Below are 18,336 nucleotides of genomic sequence, written 5' to 3'. Positions count from 1 at the left end.
TTTTTTTTTTTTTTTTTTTTTTACAGAAGAATCTACCAGTGACTTTCTAAATTAGTGAACTCTCTAGTATGTTTAATTAGTGAACTCTAGTATATTAGTGAACTTTAGTATGTTTAACTTCAAGAAAACATCCATTATGTAAAGTGTTATCCCTGCATAGAAGAAATTACTAAGAATTATATGTATGCTTCCATAATTAATGAATGCATTTAGTAACTGTTTATCATGATTCAGAGGCTTATTCTTTGACCTAAAAGATTGTAGGTAGTATAAAATACTCATTCTTTTTTTTTAACATAGCTTTTTATACACTAATATATATAAAGTTAAGTTTATCATATAATAAGTCCTATAATCCTGAAATATAATCCATTTTAAGGATTCCAAATATCAGCATTATAATTCATAACTTAATAAGTTATCTTTTTAAAACATATCATTACTGATCATTTTTCTGTATATTATTGAAAAAGTTCTTTTTTAAATACCTAGGAGGATGATTTCCTCAAACAAACTTGTATTAGATTTTTTTTGTCCTTATACTGTAATAGTAATCTCTGTATATTTTGATATCAACATTTGAACATGTCAGAAGTTCATCATGGGAAAAAAATCCTTAAATTTTCATAGGTAATAAAGGTGAGGAAAGAAGAATGGAAAACAGTGAATGTTCTTTTACTCAACTTAATAAAATTTTCCTGTGTAAATGTGAAAAATTTCATATTTGTCAGAAGTAAAGCAGAATGATCAGACACATTGCTGTGTATTTTACTTCTAGGATTTTTTTGGGTATTGCCATGAATTCAGATGGTAAAAGAACCAACACAAAATGAATTATCGGATGGGAATTTGAAGACGTGGATTACTCTTACACACAGAGTAGAAGCGCCCACTTGAAGAAATGACTATTTTCACTAATTTGGGATTGGAGACTCTCAGAGTTTTCCAATGATCAGTGAGTCAGTAGAGCATCCTAAGGTCATAGGCAGCCTGGTAGTCCTCCCATGATAGAGGACCTGACCTCTCAAGAGATCTTTTTTTCTTAAAAGATTGATTTGAAAAGAGCAGTAACCCATTAAGGCAAGATTCAGACTTGGGGTCCTTGGGTTAATTTAACTTGGCAAATGAACCAAAACTTTAAAGCATTTTGAATGGGGTCTTCAGGGAGATGTTATTGTGGTCATAGGTCAAAGTGATGTCATTAAAAAAAAAAGTGTGTGGTTACTTAAGTTCCCAAAAACAGATTTTAAAATGTTCCCAGCATATTTGTTATTTACATCTGATGCTAAATAGTGGGGATTTTAAAAATATGTCTTTTATTTTAGAATGATATTGTCTTAACTTTCTTGAATACATTTTGTTAATGGGCTTGCATTATATTTTCTTACTGCCTTTGTTATGAAAATATCATTTTTGTTACTTACAGATTGGGCTTTAAACAAAGCAAACACAAGAGTTATATTTCTCAGTTAAATATTCGTTTCTCCTAATTGTCTGATTTGTGGCACAGAGATAAGGCTGATGAAACTAAGAGACTAGGGTAATACTGCCATTCCATAGTAGGTGTTGATGGCGGGATTCATCCTCAGAAAGGCTCTTCTTTCAATTTCAGGGAAATAACTCGGGCTTGCCCCACCTTCCATTTCTCACTGAATATCTCAGAGATGCCAAAGAAAACTGATGTGTCTGATTGACTAGCCTTGGGCAGGATTGTGAAGAAGATCAGAATTATTTTTAGGGACTTTTCGTCTCTCTCTTCACTTTCTTCCACATTCACTGTTCTCTTCTCTTTCCCAGTAGTAAGAGACTGGCTGTGAGATCACACTGGGCTGAAAGGGTTATCTGGATCCTTTCCATTTACAAAGTCATTTCAAAGAAAGCAGTGATACCTTTATGATATCTTGGCTGTGTAAGTTTTCACCGTTTTGTATAGAATATGCAAAGATTTGGTTTAGAAATACCCTAAACAAAAAAGTCAACATTTAAAATGGATGGATCTAATAAATTATAATATATAAACTCTAATGGAAGAGAATATACATGTATATGTATAACTGAATCATTTTGCAGTACACCAGAAACTAACACAGCATTGTAGGAATCTGCTGATCAGAGAGCCTAAGACACTTAGGCTAGTTTAAAAGCTATCTGAATACAGAATCTGTATCTAGATCAGTGCTTCTCAGGTTATGGTACTAGGACCAGCAGCATTGGCATCAGCGTCAGCATCACCTGGGAACTTGTTAGAAATGTAAATTCTTGGGCCCACAGTATACCTGAATTGGACCTCTGAGAGAGGGGCCCAGCAATCTGTGTTTTAATAAGCCCTTCAGGTGATTCTTATCCATGTTATACTTTTTAAAAAAATTTATTTATTTTTGGCTGTGTTGGGTCTTCGTTGCTGCACGAGGGCTCTCTCTAGTTGCGGTGAGCAGGGGCTACTCTTTGTTGCAGTGTGCAGCTTCTCATTGTGGTGGCTTCTCTTATTGTGGAGCACGGGCTCTAGGCGCGCAGGCTTCACTTGTTGTGGCATGTGGGCTCAGTAGTTGTGGCTTATGGGCTCTAGAGCGCAAGCTCAGTAGTTGTGGCGCATGGGCTTAGTTGCTTCACCGCATATGGGATCTTCCCGGACCAGGGCTCGAACCCGTGTCCCCTGAATTTGGTAGGCTTATTCATAACCACTGTGCCACTAGGGAAACCCCATGTTATACTTTAAGAACCACTGATTTATAGTATGACCTAAGAGAGCCCTTGCAATTGTTTAGCTAAAGTTATGAAGCTGTGAACATTAGTCTGATGGCAGTGGGAAAGGAAAGAGAAGTTGTGGAGCAAGAATTTACAGAATTACAGAGCTTGGTAACTAATTAGATCTGAGGTGTAATAGAGAAGATTGTTTGAGGCTATACACAGGTATCTGATTGAAGGATGGTACCATTAACAAAGATATATGTCAGAAGAGAACGTGGTTTGTGAGCGGATGGGTAGGATGATAAATTTGGTATTGACTCTGCTGATTGATATGGTGAAAAAAACATAAAGTAGCCTTGTCCAGTAGGTAGTTAATATATAGGCATACCTCAGAGATATTGCGTGTTTGGTTCCAGACCACTGCAATGAAGCAAATATTACAATAAAGCGAGTCACATGATTTTTTGGGGGGTTTCCCAGTGCATATAAAAGCTGTGTTTACACCATACTGTAGTCTATTAAGTGTGCAATAACATTATGTAAAAAAAAGTACATACCGTAATTAAGAAATGCTTGATTGCTAAAAATGCTAACCGTCATCTGAGCCTTCAGCAAGCTGTAGTAGTAACATCAAAGATCACTGATCACAGATTACTGTAACAAATATAATAATAATGAAAAAGTTTGAAATATTGTGAGAATTACCAAAATGCGACACAGAGACACAAAGTGAGTAAATGCTGTTGGTGCTGATAGACTTGGTCTGATGCAAGGTTGGCACAAACCTTCGGTTTGTTAAAAACTCCCAATATCTGTGAAGCACAATAAAGTGCAATAAAACGAGGTATGCCTGTATAGGTCTAGATTCTGGGGAGACATTTTGGCTGAACTAAAGGAATCACCTGTTTGTGTTGAGTCTGAAGTTGACACTGTCGGAGTAGAGAATATCCTTCTTAATTTTGTTGTTTATAATGATTAAGTTTCTTGTCTATTGCCTCCTGAATTTAAAATAGTGGAATGAAGCAGACATGATCATTTCCAAGTTACAGATGGAAAAACAGACTTGTCCCAGGCCACTCCAGCTAGAGTGGTAGAGCTGGAGCTGACATTCAGGCCGTTTTGACTCTGAGCCTGTACCTTTTCTATAATACTACATGGTTTCATGTCAAGTATCTCTACTTGACTTTTGGAGCCTGCATCGTCTATGGCAGGCCTGCCACTTACATTACTGAAGCAGCCATGGAGATTCCAGGAAGCAGCAATGGGTTCAGAGTTGAGGAGAAATGGGCAGGGCAGGAAATCCAAATCAAAAGCAGTTAAAATTGAAAATGAGATCCTTTGGCTACCTGGGTAAAAGGTGGCTGTTCTTTAGAGGACATACAATCATTTAATAAATATTAAACTGAAGACTGTATGCTGGATACCATGATGGACTTATAATTATGTGAAGAAAATTATTCAGGCTCTCCTTGATCTCCTGTACTGCATATATGCAAGGCTCTTATACAGTGATATATTCAAACTACAAGTCTTGAACATAGTGGCATTTACAAAAATGGCCCATCCTAAATTATCTTTGTTATTTAAGAGGCCACAAAAACTTTTTAAACCTTTGTAAATCGTGATATTAATTATAATCGTTGCTCTTTATTTTCAGTAAACATGTTTCATAATATAATTATCCACTTTTGGAACTCTTGCCCTCTCATATTTGCTTATTGTCTGAGTTTGCAAATGGATTTTAATGTTAGCATCAACCTGACAGTATGAAGAAGAAGGTCCAATGTATTGAACTGTCTGAGCGACTTCTTGTGAACATAGTCAGACAAAAGCTGATTAGGTGGAATTTAGGTCAGTTCAAAATGAACACGATTTACAAATGTACAAAAAACTCTTGACGATTGGAGCTTAACCTTTTCCTATTTACTCTTTTATAATTACTGTTATCTAGTGTGGTTTTCTTCATCAGCTTGAACAATTGTGAAAATCTTTAACAACTGCTTTCCCTACCATTAAGCATCACACGTAAAAGATATGAGCATAAAAAAGAAGTGTGAAAAGACTCCTAACCCCCTAAAGTTTGTGCTGGTCCCGAAATTTGCTGTCTACTGTCATCATCTTTAAATGTGATCTTTTCCAAGTGTCTCAGAAAAAAACAACAAAATTCTAGATTAGCTATATGATTTGGGATGAATGACTAATTTAATCCTGGTTTAAGGTAAGAAATCTGATTATATGTTACAAATCTTTCTGTGCTAACATTTTTTCTGGGTATGGTTGATAAGTGAGTTCATGATATTTACTGCATTTATTTTTTAAATGTTTGTTTCAGCTATGAATTTGTGAAATACCTTAGACAGTATATATGTAATACTTTGGGGTCTATGATTGAAGAAGAAATAGAAAAATGGACATCTGATCAGAATCAGGGTGAGGAATTTGGCTATGACACAGTGGTACAGCATGTTACTAAAACAACTCAGGAATCTAAAGAGTGAGTATGCACAGTAATATTTTAAAGTAATTTTTCTCTCAACAGCGTTCCTTGAAAGCACCCTTAACCCATGTCCCCTACCGTCTTTTCACCTCATAGCAGCCAGAATGATTCTTTAAACCAGTGATTCAGATCATGCCACTCTTCCACGCAACACTCTCTGAAGGCTTCTCATCTCATTCAAAATAAAATCCAGAGTTTCTTCTGTCACCTACAAGGCCCACCATGAGCCTTCTGCTCCCTCTCCTACCTGATTTCTTATCATTTTCCCTCTTCTACTGCTCCAGCCACACTGGTCTTGTTTTTTCTCAAACAAGCCAAGCAAAGTCCTCCCTCAGGGTTCTTTGTATTTATGTTGCTTCTGCTACCTAGAATGTCCTTTCCCTAAATATTTGTGTCACTTACTCCTTCACTTTTCACTTTTTTAAAATAGACTTTATTTTTAGAGCAATTTTTGGCTCACAGCAAAACTGAGCAGAAGGTACAGAGATTTCCCATATACCTCCTGCTACTACACATATATAGACGTCCCCATTATCAACATTCTGCACCAGAGTGGTACAAATTTTTTTTTGAGGGGGAGGGGCCGCACTACACAGCTTATGGGACATTTGTTTCAATTAAGGAACCTACATTGACACATCTTTATTACCCAGAGTCCATAGTTTACATTATAGCTTACTCTTGGCGTTGTGCATTCTGTGGTTTTGGACAAATTTATAATGACATGTTTTCACCATTATAATATCATATAGAGTAGTTTCACTGCCCTAAAATCCTCTGTGCTCTGCTTGTTCATCCTTCCCCCTCCCTACCCCTGGCAATCACTGATCTTTTTACTGTCTCCATAGTTTTGCCTTTTCCAGAATGTCATACAGTATGACATATGTCATACATACTATACAGTATGTAGCATTTCAGATTGGGTTCTTTTACTTAATAAAATGCATTTAAGTAGCACAGGGAATTATATTCAATGTCTTGTAATAACCTATAGTGGAAAAGAATCTGAAAAAGAATATATATATATGTACATATATATGTATAACTGAATCACTTTGTTGTATGCCTGAAACATTGTAAATCAACTACACTTCAATTAAAAAAACATTTAAGTTTCTTCCATGGAAACTTTTCATGGCTTGATAGTTCATTTCTTTCTAGCCCTGAATAAATTCGATTGTTTGAATGTATCAGACATCTTGCTTGCTTCCAAGTTTTGGCAGTTATGAATACAGCTGCTATAAACATCGTGTGCGGGTTTTTAGGAGCATGATTGGGTCACATTGTAAGATTGCGTTTAGTTTTGTAAGAAATTGCCCAGTTGTCTTCCAAAGTGGCTGTACCATTTTGCATTTTCATTAACAATATATGAAAGTTCTTGTTCCACTTACTTGTCAGAATTTGATGTTGTCAGTATTCCAGATTTTGGCTATTCTAATAGGTGTGTAATGGTATATCATTGTTGTTTTAGTTTGCATTTCCCTAATGACAGATGATGTGGAGCATCTTTTCATATGCTTATTTGTCATCTGTTTATCTTCTTCGGTGAGGTTATCTGTTAAGAACTTTGGGTCATTTTTTAATCATGTTGTTTTCTTATTGTTAAGTTTTAAGAGTTTTTGTTTGTTTTGGATAACAGTCCTTTGTCAGGTATGTCTTTTGCAAATATTTTCTCCTAGTCTGTGGCTTGTCTTTTCATTCTCTTAACAGTGTCTTTTGCAGATCAGAAATTTTAAATTTTAATGAAGTATCTTTCATGTCATGCCAAATCCAAGGTCGTCTACATTTTCTCCTATGTTATTTTCTAGTAGGTATATAGTTTTGCATTTTATATTAAGGTCTGTGATCCAGTCTGAGTTAATTTTTGTGCAGGTATAAGGTACATATATAGATTCATTTTTTTTGCATGTTGATGTCCAGTTGTTTCAGCACCATTTGTTGAAAACACTATCTTTGTTCCATTATATTGCCTTTGCTTCTTTGTCAAAGATCAGTTGACTATATTTAAGGGTATTTCTGGGCTCTCTATTCTGTTCCACAGATCTATTTGTCTTTTCTTTGGCCGATACCACACTGTCTTGATTACTGTAGGTTTATAGTAAGTCTTGAAGTTGGGTAGTGTCAGTCCTCTAACTTTGTTCTTCTCCTGCAGTAGTGTGCTGGGTATTCTGGGTTTTTTGTCTCTCCATATAAACTTTAGAATAATTTTGTTGATATCTACAAAATGCTTCCTGGGATTTTGATTTAGATTGTGTTGAATTTGTAGATCAAGTTGAGAAGAATTGAGTCTTCTTAATCCTTGAACATGGACTGTCTCTCTATTTATTTAGTTCTTCTTTAATTTCTTTCTATAGAGTTTTATAGTTTTCCTTATATAAATCTTGTATATATTTGTTAGATTTATACCTAAGTGTTTAATTTTGGAGGGTGCTGATATAAATGGTATTATGTTTTTAATTCCAAATTCCACTTGTCCATTGCTGGTATGTGGGAGAGTGATTGACTTCTGTATATTAACCTTGTATCCTGCAACCTTGCTATAATCACTTAGTTGTCCTAGGAGTTCTTTGGTTACTTCTTTCAGATTTTCTGCATAGATGATTATGTCTTCTGCGAACAGTTTATTCTTCCTTCCCAATCTGTTTGCCTTTTATTTCCTTTTCTTGTCTTATTGCATTAATTAGGACTTCCAGTAGGATGTTGAAAATCAATGGGGAGAGGGGACATCCTTGTCTTGTTCCTAATGCTTCTTCACTCTTTTTAGGTCTCAGCCACTCTGAGTTCTTGAGCAGTGAGATAGCATGACAAAATGCCTGACTCTCACTCAGAAAACAATTTAATACAGAGCAGTAATTGAGATGAAAGAAGATTTGAAATTTTCTTCTCATGTTTAAACTCAGCTACTTAGGTATTTCTCACTTTAATTATCTTTCAACACTGGCATATGATTGATGATTGAAGGTCTGGTTCTCCACCCCCCATCCCCTCTTGCCCCGCATGAAATGTAACATAACAGAAGACTCTTTAGGGCTATAAAGGGCAGAATGGGCAAGTAGAGAGCATAAATTTCTATTTTCTTCTTAATTCATACTTATTAGTGTAGCTCTAGTTTCTAATTCTTAGGGTAGGTAGCATATTAATGTTATCTAATGTTAAAAATTGCTTTTTGAAGCTAGATTGCAATGATTTTTTATTCTGATAAAAATTTTGCATAATTTTTATGCACAGTAAAACTTTAAAAATTTGGATCCCCAAAATTTATTTTTGGTGATGATTTGGACACATGACATTTGCTTTGTTAATTCTAGACTGTGGACTTGGATTTATGTGATGTTTTTAAGTGCCTTTGGCATCTGGTTTCTCTCCATGCTGGACCATCATGGTTGCTTCCTATTGCAGTTTGAAGGCAGGTGCTGAAGCTTGAGATATAGCCCCTCTTTCAAGTAGTAGAAAAATTGAAATATATACCTGAGCTTATATTACCTATTATATTTCAAAAATTATATTTGATTTATTTTGAAATTGTTAAACATTTCTTTATGATGTTGGATGAGACCTCTTTCCCCTTGTGACAACTGATTGTTTAAACATGTTATGAACAAAGTGACAATGTGCAGCTATTTATAAATTTAGCAAGTTCTAACCACAATATATATTAAGTTAAAAGCCATGGAGATCAAGATTTCTTATTTACTGATTTGATGAAAAAACAAAACTAGAGCCACTTCCATCTTTGGATAATACAGTATCCCTGCTTTCCTACAGGGGGATACATTCTAAGACCCCAGTGGATACTTAAAACCATGGATAGTACTAAATCCTATGTGTTTTCCTGTACAGACATAACTATGGTAAAGTTTAATTTATAAATTAGGCATAGTAAGAGAATATCTGAATTGCTAACATCACTACTCTTTGCGATTTGGGTCCATTGTTAAGTAAAATTAGGATGGCTTGACCACAATCACTGGGATACCTTGACCAGTAGATCTAATAAGCCAGATGGCTGCTAAGTGACTAATAGGTGGGACTGAATAAAGGGGTGATTCGCATGCTGGGCAGCTGGATGGCTCTAGATTTCATCACCTACTCAGAACAGCAGACAATTTAAATCTTATGAATTGTTTATTTCTGCAATTTTCCATTTAATATTTTCAGACCACGGTTGACTGTGGGTGACTGAAACTGTGGAAAGCGAAACCCTAGATAAGGAGGGACTACTTTATTATAATTAGTAGTCTATTTCTGACAGTATCATTAAGCTTATTCTAAAAGGGGGACTAAAACTCTTCATTAGTCAGAAAATGAAAGCTTTTTAATGCTAAAAGCAAAGTTTTACATGGGATTGTTAGGAAATTACTTTTTGTCTCTGGGTAAGACATTTAATTTTCTTCTGTTTTAGTTCATTCATGTGTAAAAATTAATACAACAATAATTACCTCAAAAAGATTTTAAATGTCTTAATGAATGTCTTCTGCTTTGTGAATCATGGATGAAGGATTTTAAGTTGTACAGAGTATTATTTTCTTTCTTTTTTTGTGTGTGATTCTTTAGAAACTACTTAGGGCTAATGTGTCAACAGTACATTTATTAAAAACATTTTTACTGTAATAATTCAAATTGCTTTCCTAATTACACATTTTGATATTTATTTTTTAAATAGTGGTTTGTACATGAAACAGCTCATTTGTAGCATCTGTCATACATTCTCATATATATAAGTGGAAGTACTCACAATGTGTATTTTCATTGTTAATTGGTATGGGTTTTTTCACTACCTCTTAGAGCTTTTTCTTATTTTAACTTCTTGGAGTATGAAGGAATCTTCTCAATGGTGTCCATATTCGATCCTTGGCTTTTTCAAATCTGCACTTGCTACTGAGTTCTAGTTTATTTAACTCTTGATATTCAGGGCCTTACTCTCTAGTTTTTTGTTTTTTTAAGTATTATTCTTTTATCTACCTTTAGCTCGTTTGCTGATATTTCTTGCAGAAGAATTAATGTTTGTGTTTTCAAGAAATTTATGTTTTCTGGAGGAAGTATTTCTAAAATGAAACTTACAGATTTTCTATGGATTTTAATTACCCTTACTCTTATCCTGTAAATCATTGAGATTTACATTTTTTTAAACTTTTTATTTTATACTGGAGTATAGTTGATTAGCAATGTTGTGATAGTTTCAGGTGTACAGCAAAGTGATTCAGTTATACATATACATGTATCTATTCTTTTTCAAATTCTTTCCCCATTTAGGTTGTTACATAATATTGAGCAGAGTTCCCTGTATATACAGTAGATCCTTGTTGGTTATCCATTTAAAATATAGCAGTGTGTACATGTCAATCCCAAACTGCCTAACTGTCCCTTCCCCCCACCCTTCCCCCTGAGATTTACTTTTATATTCCTTTATTAAATCACTGTATTGTAAATTTTAAGGGGACAGGAGTTTATGTTCTTCACATGGCTATACCTAACTGGAACAGAGTCTGGGGAGTGTAGTTTACTCCTATTCCCAGCTATAATCCAATTACTGTGGAAGGGGAGAGCAGCTCTGGTGGATAGCTATTGATTGCTACTGGGGCATCATTATACTTCCCTGTTTCTTGGTGCTCAGAATGTGTAGAGGAGGAAGCTGGGGCCTCCTCACTCGGTTCCTATATGTACTTCACCAGTTAGTCTAATGAGTGTATTAGGATTCAATTCCTTCTTGCTTTTTAAAAAAAAATTTTTATTTTATATTGGATTATAGTTGATTAACAATGTTGTGTTACCCTTCTTGCTCTTTATATCCCTTTACTGTAAACTTGAATTTTCCCTGGACTGTTTCTCACCTCTATAGCGGTTCTTTTCTGTATGTGTTTTCCCTCTGTATCATTCCTAATCTATTCTAATTTTCTTTTAATATTTTTGTGTTTTCTCATAATTTCTGGGACTTTAAAAATATGTACATATACAGCTATATGTATTATATTCAATTTACTTATAGTTATATAATATATAAATTATATATTGTTAAATAATATTAAATATATAATGTGTTTTAAATTACATATAGAAATCACATATATTTAATAACAATGTATATAATATATAATTTAAAATATATTTAAAAATTTCTTTAAAGTTCATTTTGTTTTTATTTTTTAAATTAAGTAATTTATTTTGGCTGCTCTGGGTCTTCGTTGCAGTGCATGGGCTTCTTTAGTTGTGGCACGTGGGCTCTCTAGTTGTGGTGCATGGATTCTAGAGCATGCAAGCTCAGTAGTTGTGGTATGTGGAATCTTAGTTCCCTGACCAGGGATTGAACCTGGGCCCCCTGCATTGGGAGCATGGAGTCTTAACCACTGGACCACCAGGGAAGTCCCAAAAAATTTCTTTAAACTTTAAAAACTCAGTCCACTATTTTTAGCCAAATCCCCCAGCATGATTTTATTACTTCTATGAGAAAAGTATCCTTTCTCTGATTTATGTAGTTAATATGATGCATAAACCAGAAATATAAAGAAAGGGAAGTCTCTGTGCTTATTTTCTAGTGTATTTCCAGTGTTATAATGATAAACAATAAACATACATATTATCATGCTTTATATTTACAAAGAACTTTCAGATATATATTCTCATTTATTTCTTGCTATGGCTATGTGAACTAGATCAGCTAGATTGTATTTTTTTTTAATTTGAAGATCTAAATGGCTTTATTCAGTAATTTATAAATTGGGCAGCATCCCATCTAGTAAATAGAAGAGTGCTCCTAGATTGTATTCTTTTTATCTCATATGTAGTTGAGGAAAAATAGACTTATTTATAATGACAGAGCTTGTACGTAAAGTAGTCAGGTTTCTAATCCAGGTTTTCTGATTCCAAATTTAGTACTTTATTCACTATGTTTATTTAAATCTTTATGCCTTTTTATTTTAAATATAGAAATTTCAATAGTTCACATCTCATATTCCTCATTTGAAAAATAAAGGGTTGACTAGATTATTTTTGTTTCCATCTAGCTCTAAAATTCTATTTGTAGGGTTTTGGAGGATCTCAGTCTAATGTTAGTATGGATGCTTGAGAGTTTGCACTTAATAAATGGAGAAATTTATTATAAGTTTTTAAAATATATATATTTTTAGACCCGCTAGAGCTGAAAGGGATCTTAGAAATTATCCAGTTCAAACTTCTACTAATTTCAGGAATCCTTTTCTTAACATCTCTGACAATGGGTTCTCTAGCCTCTGTTTGAAAGGACCCACTGATCTCTTAATACTTATTTAGGTCTCAATTGTGGTGATGGATGTCTATACATATAAATTATAGGCAGGAGAGAAGGGAAGCAAAGAAAATAGAGGAAGGGAGGATAGAGAAAGAGAAATTAAAAAAGGAATAAAAGTGATGTGTAAAGTAGGCTGGGTTTTGGTAGTTTGATATTAATAGTTGACTTTGTTACTAATAACTGGAATCTATGCCATTGGAACATCTTGCCTTGGATTCTTTTAATTTTACTGCCTTGGTTCATGTAACCAGATGGAAAAACTTGGGAAATAACACATTTTAGATTCCCTATTAATTTTTTTTCCTGTTGTGTGAATTCTGTTGTGCCATTTATTCTTTCAGAAAAACTGTCTTTTCTCTTTAGAATTGTTTGTTAAAGGGACTTTACAAGAAAAAAATAATCAGGTAGTTTAATTTAGTTGAATGTTTTAATCTGTGCTAATAGCCGTTCTCTTACAAAGATTGCTTTGAATTAAAGATACAAAGAAATGATGCATTCCCTGAAGAACATCATGATGATAGTGGTGGATTCTATGATCAACAAGTTTGAAGAAGATGAAATGCAAAGTCAAGAAAGGCAGAAAAAAATCCAAAAGGAGAAAAGCAGTAGTTACTGCACAGACAATTGCTCTGATAGTGATTCGTCATTCAGTCAGGTATGTTGTTTAGTTTTGCATTTATGTCTTGAAATGGTGTTTAATAATCATTACCTTCAATACATTCTTTATTAGCTAGACTTTTTTCCACTTAAAACTTTTAGTTTTAAGATTCAGAAGGATAACAAACAATAACATAATCTAATATTAAAGATTTAGTCCATGAAATAACATCTTCTAGAATTACATGTTCAGTGAATTATATCTGAACAGTTATTAATGAGGTAAGGAAATAAACTAGTGGATTTTGGATTAAAAATAATAACACTTGAAACAAATCTGCTTAGACTTTAGTTAAAGATCTTATTCCCAATTAATCCTTATTAATCAAATTTTAACTACATTATAGATGAAATATGGAGATAAAACATTTCCCTTATTTATCTTCTGTGAAGGTTGCTGTGAATTGTTAGTTTTAACACATTAAGTTTTTTTTAATGTCAAAAGATTTGAGGTTTTATATTTTATCTTTCCAGGTTATTGGAATCCTTGTCTTTTGGCTTCAGCAGAGCTAAGGGAAAGAACAATGTCTAGATTAGTCCTAATAGAAGACAAAGGAAACTAGATAGAGTAGAGCCCATGCATGCACCATGAAGTTCCACATAGAAAATTTCAAGCCAAATGGAATCTGTTTGACCTTCGTGTGAATCCTACCTGATATTTTTAGTGAAACATTTTCACCTAATTAGTTCTAACATAGGGACATAACTATAACGTAGATCCTAAACGTATAGCAAAAAGGGATTTGTGGAGTTTGGGTGAAACCTGAAATACGTGTGTGTATTAGTCACAGTTGAGACTGCACTTTTGAAGGAAAAATGGTTTTGGAATTAGTCAAAGCAGAATGTAAAAGTTATCACTGCATCATTTAGCAGGAGATATTGTGCTGAGTTTTAAATTTTACAAGTCAGGTTAGTTATCTGATGTGAGGAAGGAAGTGACAAAGATTGTGAATTTTCTTCATGTTTTGGCTCTTAATCATCCCTTGTTGATGTACTCTTTGGAAGAAGCTGGGCTGTAGAGATTTTAGTTCAGCTTAATACAATCAGATGGCTTATTCAGTAGGTTTACTGAACTGCTTCTTCAGATCAAGGACTTTCTGGAAATGAAAGACACAGAAAACCCAACTTTAGGACTCTGAGGGATCATAAGATTATACTTTCTTAGTTATTTGATGAACCATGTGTATACACTGAAATCGAACCACAAGAGAAAAAAAGTGGAGCACTGTTAATTTGTTCTAAGAAGTACAAGTATTCAGATCTCAATAGGATTGATTGAGTAGCTGGCAGTTAAGAGGTGCTAGCTAAGCACCAACTTATTTCCAGTCATAGAATCATAGATTTTTGAAGAAATTCACAGCATTGGTAGAAATGGAGTCATACTTTCAGAAGATATTCTTGTTTTTTATTTTGTTTTGATTCTTGAGAAGGATCATGCTCTGAGTTTATATGGCTTCCTTTGGAATGTCCACAGGGTATATCTGCATTTTCAAGTGCCTGCCTTATGAATATGACTTTGTGTCAGAAGCGACTAATTGAATTGAAAGTGAAGTATGCCCACCAACAAGGTGTGGGATCCCTGGGCCTTCGGAAAAAAGCAGATGAATGCCAGACCTGTCCTGAAAGCTCTTTCAGTGTGGCCAAACTCTAAGATGTTTGGGTATGCTTTTGTTTAGTGAAAAAAGACTCTCTTGCATGTAACTGACCGAAGAGAGGCTGAATTAATAGGTTCAGAATTGAAAGGATCCCTGAAAATATATCATTCATTCCATTAAATATCGATGTTATTATTGATGCCTTCAAAATTGATGTTACTTGCATTGAGCTTTAAAAAAACTGAATTGTTCTATGAATAGCATTCAGTAAACAATTTTGATGCTGCTGTTTTGATATTAGAACACTTGTATTTTGTGAATAGAGTAGGCTTTATTTCATTGCTATTTTAAACATTGCATCCTGATTGTATATGGATTTCTGACCCAGTATTGAAAAACTTTGGACATTACTGCCTTGGAGACTGTTTGTGTAAGTTTGAGCATATTAAAGAATAAAGTTGGCTGATTTTTACTATAGTTGTGAGCAGAGCATTCACCGAAAGCATTGGCACTGTGATTAAACCTGGAAAAAGTCTGCAAAATAATGCTAGAGAGATAAAAATAATAATATTAGATATCTGTTATTGAGATTGCTGCCATATGTTGGTCTCTTTGCTTGGCTTTATATTCACTATAGGTGTTACCAGCCTACTTTACAGGAAAAAGCAAGGCTTATAATAATAGGTAAAACTTGTGTTGCTCCTTAGGATTCCACTGTGAATTTAAGCCTGGTCTCTTACCCTTGATAGTCTGTTCTCTTTGTTCTGTGCTGCACTACCTGGAGACTTCTTGGGTTCAAATCTTTGTTCTACCACTTACTAGCTGTGTGACCTTAGACAAGTGTCTTAACTTCCCTGCCGTAGTGTTTTTCATTTTAAAGTGGGAATGATAATACCACTTACCTCATCCTGCTGTTGAGAAGATTAACTGATTTAATAATTGCTGCTGCTCTGTACATGTTAGCTTTTATTATTGTTGCTATTTCTTGAAGGATATGCTGAAATGGATACCATTGAGAGACATACTCAAATAGAAAATTTCCCAGCTCTAGTCCTGTATGGTTTCTAACTGAGCTTCTATGGGTCATTTTCTACTGCTGGAAGATTAGAGGATTACCTCTAATTAAGCTTTCAAAATTAATATCCTTTCCTCTTGCAGCTTTTCTTTCTCTTCCCTGACAGTATTCAGTTGTAATATGGCACAGGCATTACATTATGCTTTTTGGTAGTGTGCAAACTATTGATATTTTATTACGTTCTAAGGGAACCCCAAGATGTACCCTTTGTATGGAGAAGGTGAGTTTAGGATAACAGTCACCAGCTGTTCTTTCATGATGTGAACCTATTTAAGGAATTTACTGTTTCTTTACTTTCATGGTAACCTCCCCCTGAAGCCCACCCATCCTTTGGTACCTATAGCAGGCAGAATAACAGCCCTTTCAAAGACATCCATGTCTTAATACCCAGAACCTATGAACCTGTTACCGTACATGGGCCAAGGGACTTTGTTAGTGTGATTAATTTAAGGATCTTCAGATGGGGAGATTATTCTGGATTATCCAGGTGAGCCTAATGTAATCACAAGCGTCCTTATAAGAGAGACTCAGGCGGGTCAGAGGCAGAGAAGGTGCTGTGCAGGCTGAAGTAGGTGTCAGAGTGGCTGCCGATGTATTCTAACCTCTAGAACTGTAAGATAATAAATTTGTGTTTCTTTAAGTCACTAAGTTTATGGTAACTTGTTACAGTAGCAGTGAGGAAACTAATATCTTGCCATTGTTGCTACTTGTTCACCTGAAGGCCAGGATCTTTTCTGTTATTTACTTCCTGGAAAAGAAGCTTTGTGTTTGAACTGCCTCCTGGGAACAATTTGAATTCCATCTTGTTGCTAGGTTTTGAATTCTTCCAGTAAGACTTTTCTTGAGTAGCTTTTTCCTTTTATCGGGTTTGAGGCCTTTCCCCTGTCTCTGAGTATGTGCTGTGCTATCAACCACTCTAATTTACGTTTTACCCTAACTTCTCAAATCTTAGAATATCTTGAGTTCAACCCCTTTTCTGGCCTCTCCTAAAATCTTTAAAGTTTTTACAATGCTCTTTTTGGTGAGGAATTCTGCTTTTGAGGATGTCATACTACTGCTGAGGAATTACAAGATTCTCATCTCTTGTTCAGCAGCATCGGCCAGAACAGTAGGATAGCCACAGCCCAAACTACTATTCAGAAGTTCCTCCATCTCGAGTTACCCTTAATTGATAAGACTTTTATTATTATTATTTGTCTTATAAACAGAAAAAGATAGGAACCTAAAGTCCTAAAAATGTAGAAGGGAAAGGGAAAGGCACCTGAGAGTAGGGAAAAAAACACGGTAGTCTTGATAATGCAGCTGCCTAGAGTTAAGCTTGAGGCAGGGGGCTTGTTTGGGAGAAGAACTGGGTAGGTGCAGGTGTGAGCTTTCTTTGCTTGCTGGTTTAATAGTAATGTCTTGAGACAATTTGACACCAGAAAAACTAATTTCTCTGATTAACAATGCTAATATCTTTATGAATACCTAAGTTTCTTTATACTTTTAAATATTAATAGATTTTTGTTATTTCTCAATGGTAGCACTTTTAAAGAAAAGTGCAGAAGTTCTTTTTTTGTTAAAACATTATTTAAACATCTAGGAAATTAAGAACTTTATCATTTGAAAATATTTTTAAAACCTTATTTTTGTTTTGAATTAATAACTTTGTTCTGTATTTAAGGCTTAATGAAGGGTGGGCTCATAATTTTTTTTTTGCGGCACGCGGGCCTCTCACTGTTGTGGCCTCTCCCGTTGCGGAGCACAGGCTCCGGACACGCAGGCTCAGCGGCCATGGCTCACGGGCCCAGCCGCTCCGCGGCATGTGGGATCTTCCTGGACAGGGGCACGAACCCATGTCCCCTGCATCAGCAGGCGGACTCTCAACCACTGCGCCACCAGGGAAGCCCGGGCTCATAATTTTAAGAAGTTTTAGATGCACTACAATTAAAAAAAACTACTCTGCATGAAGCTAACTCATTCTGAATCTTGGAAACAAGTCAAACTCTGGCTGTGCCATTGATGAGCTGTGGGCTTTGTCTTCTTAACCTCTTTCAGTGCCTCAATTTTCTTAACTGTTATAGAGGAGATAGTAATAGTATTTACTCTTATAATGTTGCCTTGCAGATTTAATATATGTAAAGCATTTTGAACAGTACTTGGCTCATATTAAGCTCTTATATAAATGTTTGCTGTTATCATTGTCATCATCACTGGGTGGTGGTTCTTTTTCTTTTGTAAGAACAGGAAAGAAATCATTGTACAGTTACACATATTACACATACTAAAGCCTAAAGAATCATTAGGTTTAATATTTATATATTTTATTTCCCATAGCTCTTTGAACAACAGTAATAGTTATCTTTCTTTGACTAGTTGTATTTCAATGGTTTATGTAGTTTACAAACCAAATATTTAAAATAGAGATTTCTAGAGTAATTTGAGGGTGGTATGATTTTTGAACTTAAAGTGTAGTTACTGACTAATGTGAATATTCTCCAATATATATTGTAATAAAGTGAATATATCTCTTTAAAACAACAAAAGTTACAGAATGCATCTTATGTTCGCTATCTTTAGG

The 18,336-nt window shown here is 34.7% G+C and overlaps 1 protein-coding gene and 1 non-coding gene across 8 annotated transcripts in view; one reads left to right on the top strand and one right to left on the bottom strand.

Annotated features, from left to right (window-relative positions):
* TBC1D32 (TBC1 domain family member 32) overlaps positions 1 to 18,336 on the top strand; it is a 185,340-nt gene that overhangs the window by 4,477 nt on the left and 162,527 nt on the right. For 6 of the 7 annotated variants that reach the window (XR_003793726.1, XM_029224009.1, XM_029224008.1 and 3 more), the window contains 2 exons: positions 5,021 to 5,182; positions 12,927 to 13,104. Coding sequence is in view for 6 of the 7 variants with exons in the window: in XM_029224009.1 (XP_029079842.1) it covers positions 5,021 to 5,182; positions 12,927 to 13,104 (340 nt within the window). In the remaining variant the exon portion in view is untranslated. The remainder of the gene's footprint in view (positions 1 to 5,020; positions 5,183 to 12,926; positions 13,105 to 18,336) is intronic. The other variant, XM_029224011.1, reaches the window with a different exon arrangement.
* TRNAW-CCA lies at positions 11,472 to 11,544 on the bottom strand. Its single transcript has one exon. It is a non-coding gene; the product is annotated as a tRNA-Trp (tRNA).

The sequence above is a fragment of the Monodon monoceros genome, unplaced genomic scaffold (genome assembly GCF_005190385.1).
Source record: "Monodon monoceros isolate NGI ecotype Baffin Bay Population unplaced genomic scaffold, NGI_Narwhal_1 Super_Scaffold_15, whole genome shotgun sequence".
NCBI lineage: Eukaryota > Metazoa > Chordata > Mammalia > Artiodactyla > Monodontidae > Monodon > Monodon monoceros.
The sequence above is the reverse complement of the archived record's forward strand: the minus strand, read 5'-3'. Positions and strand labels throughout refer to the sequence as shown.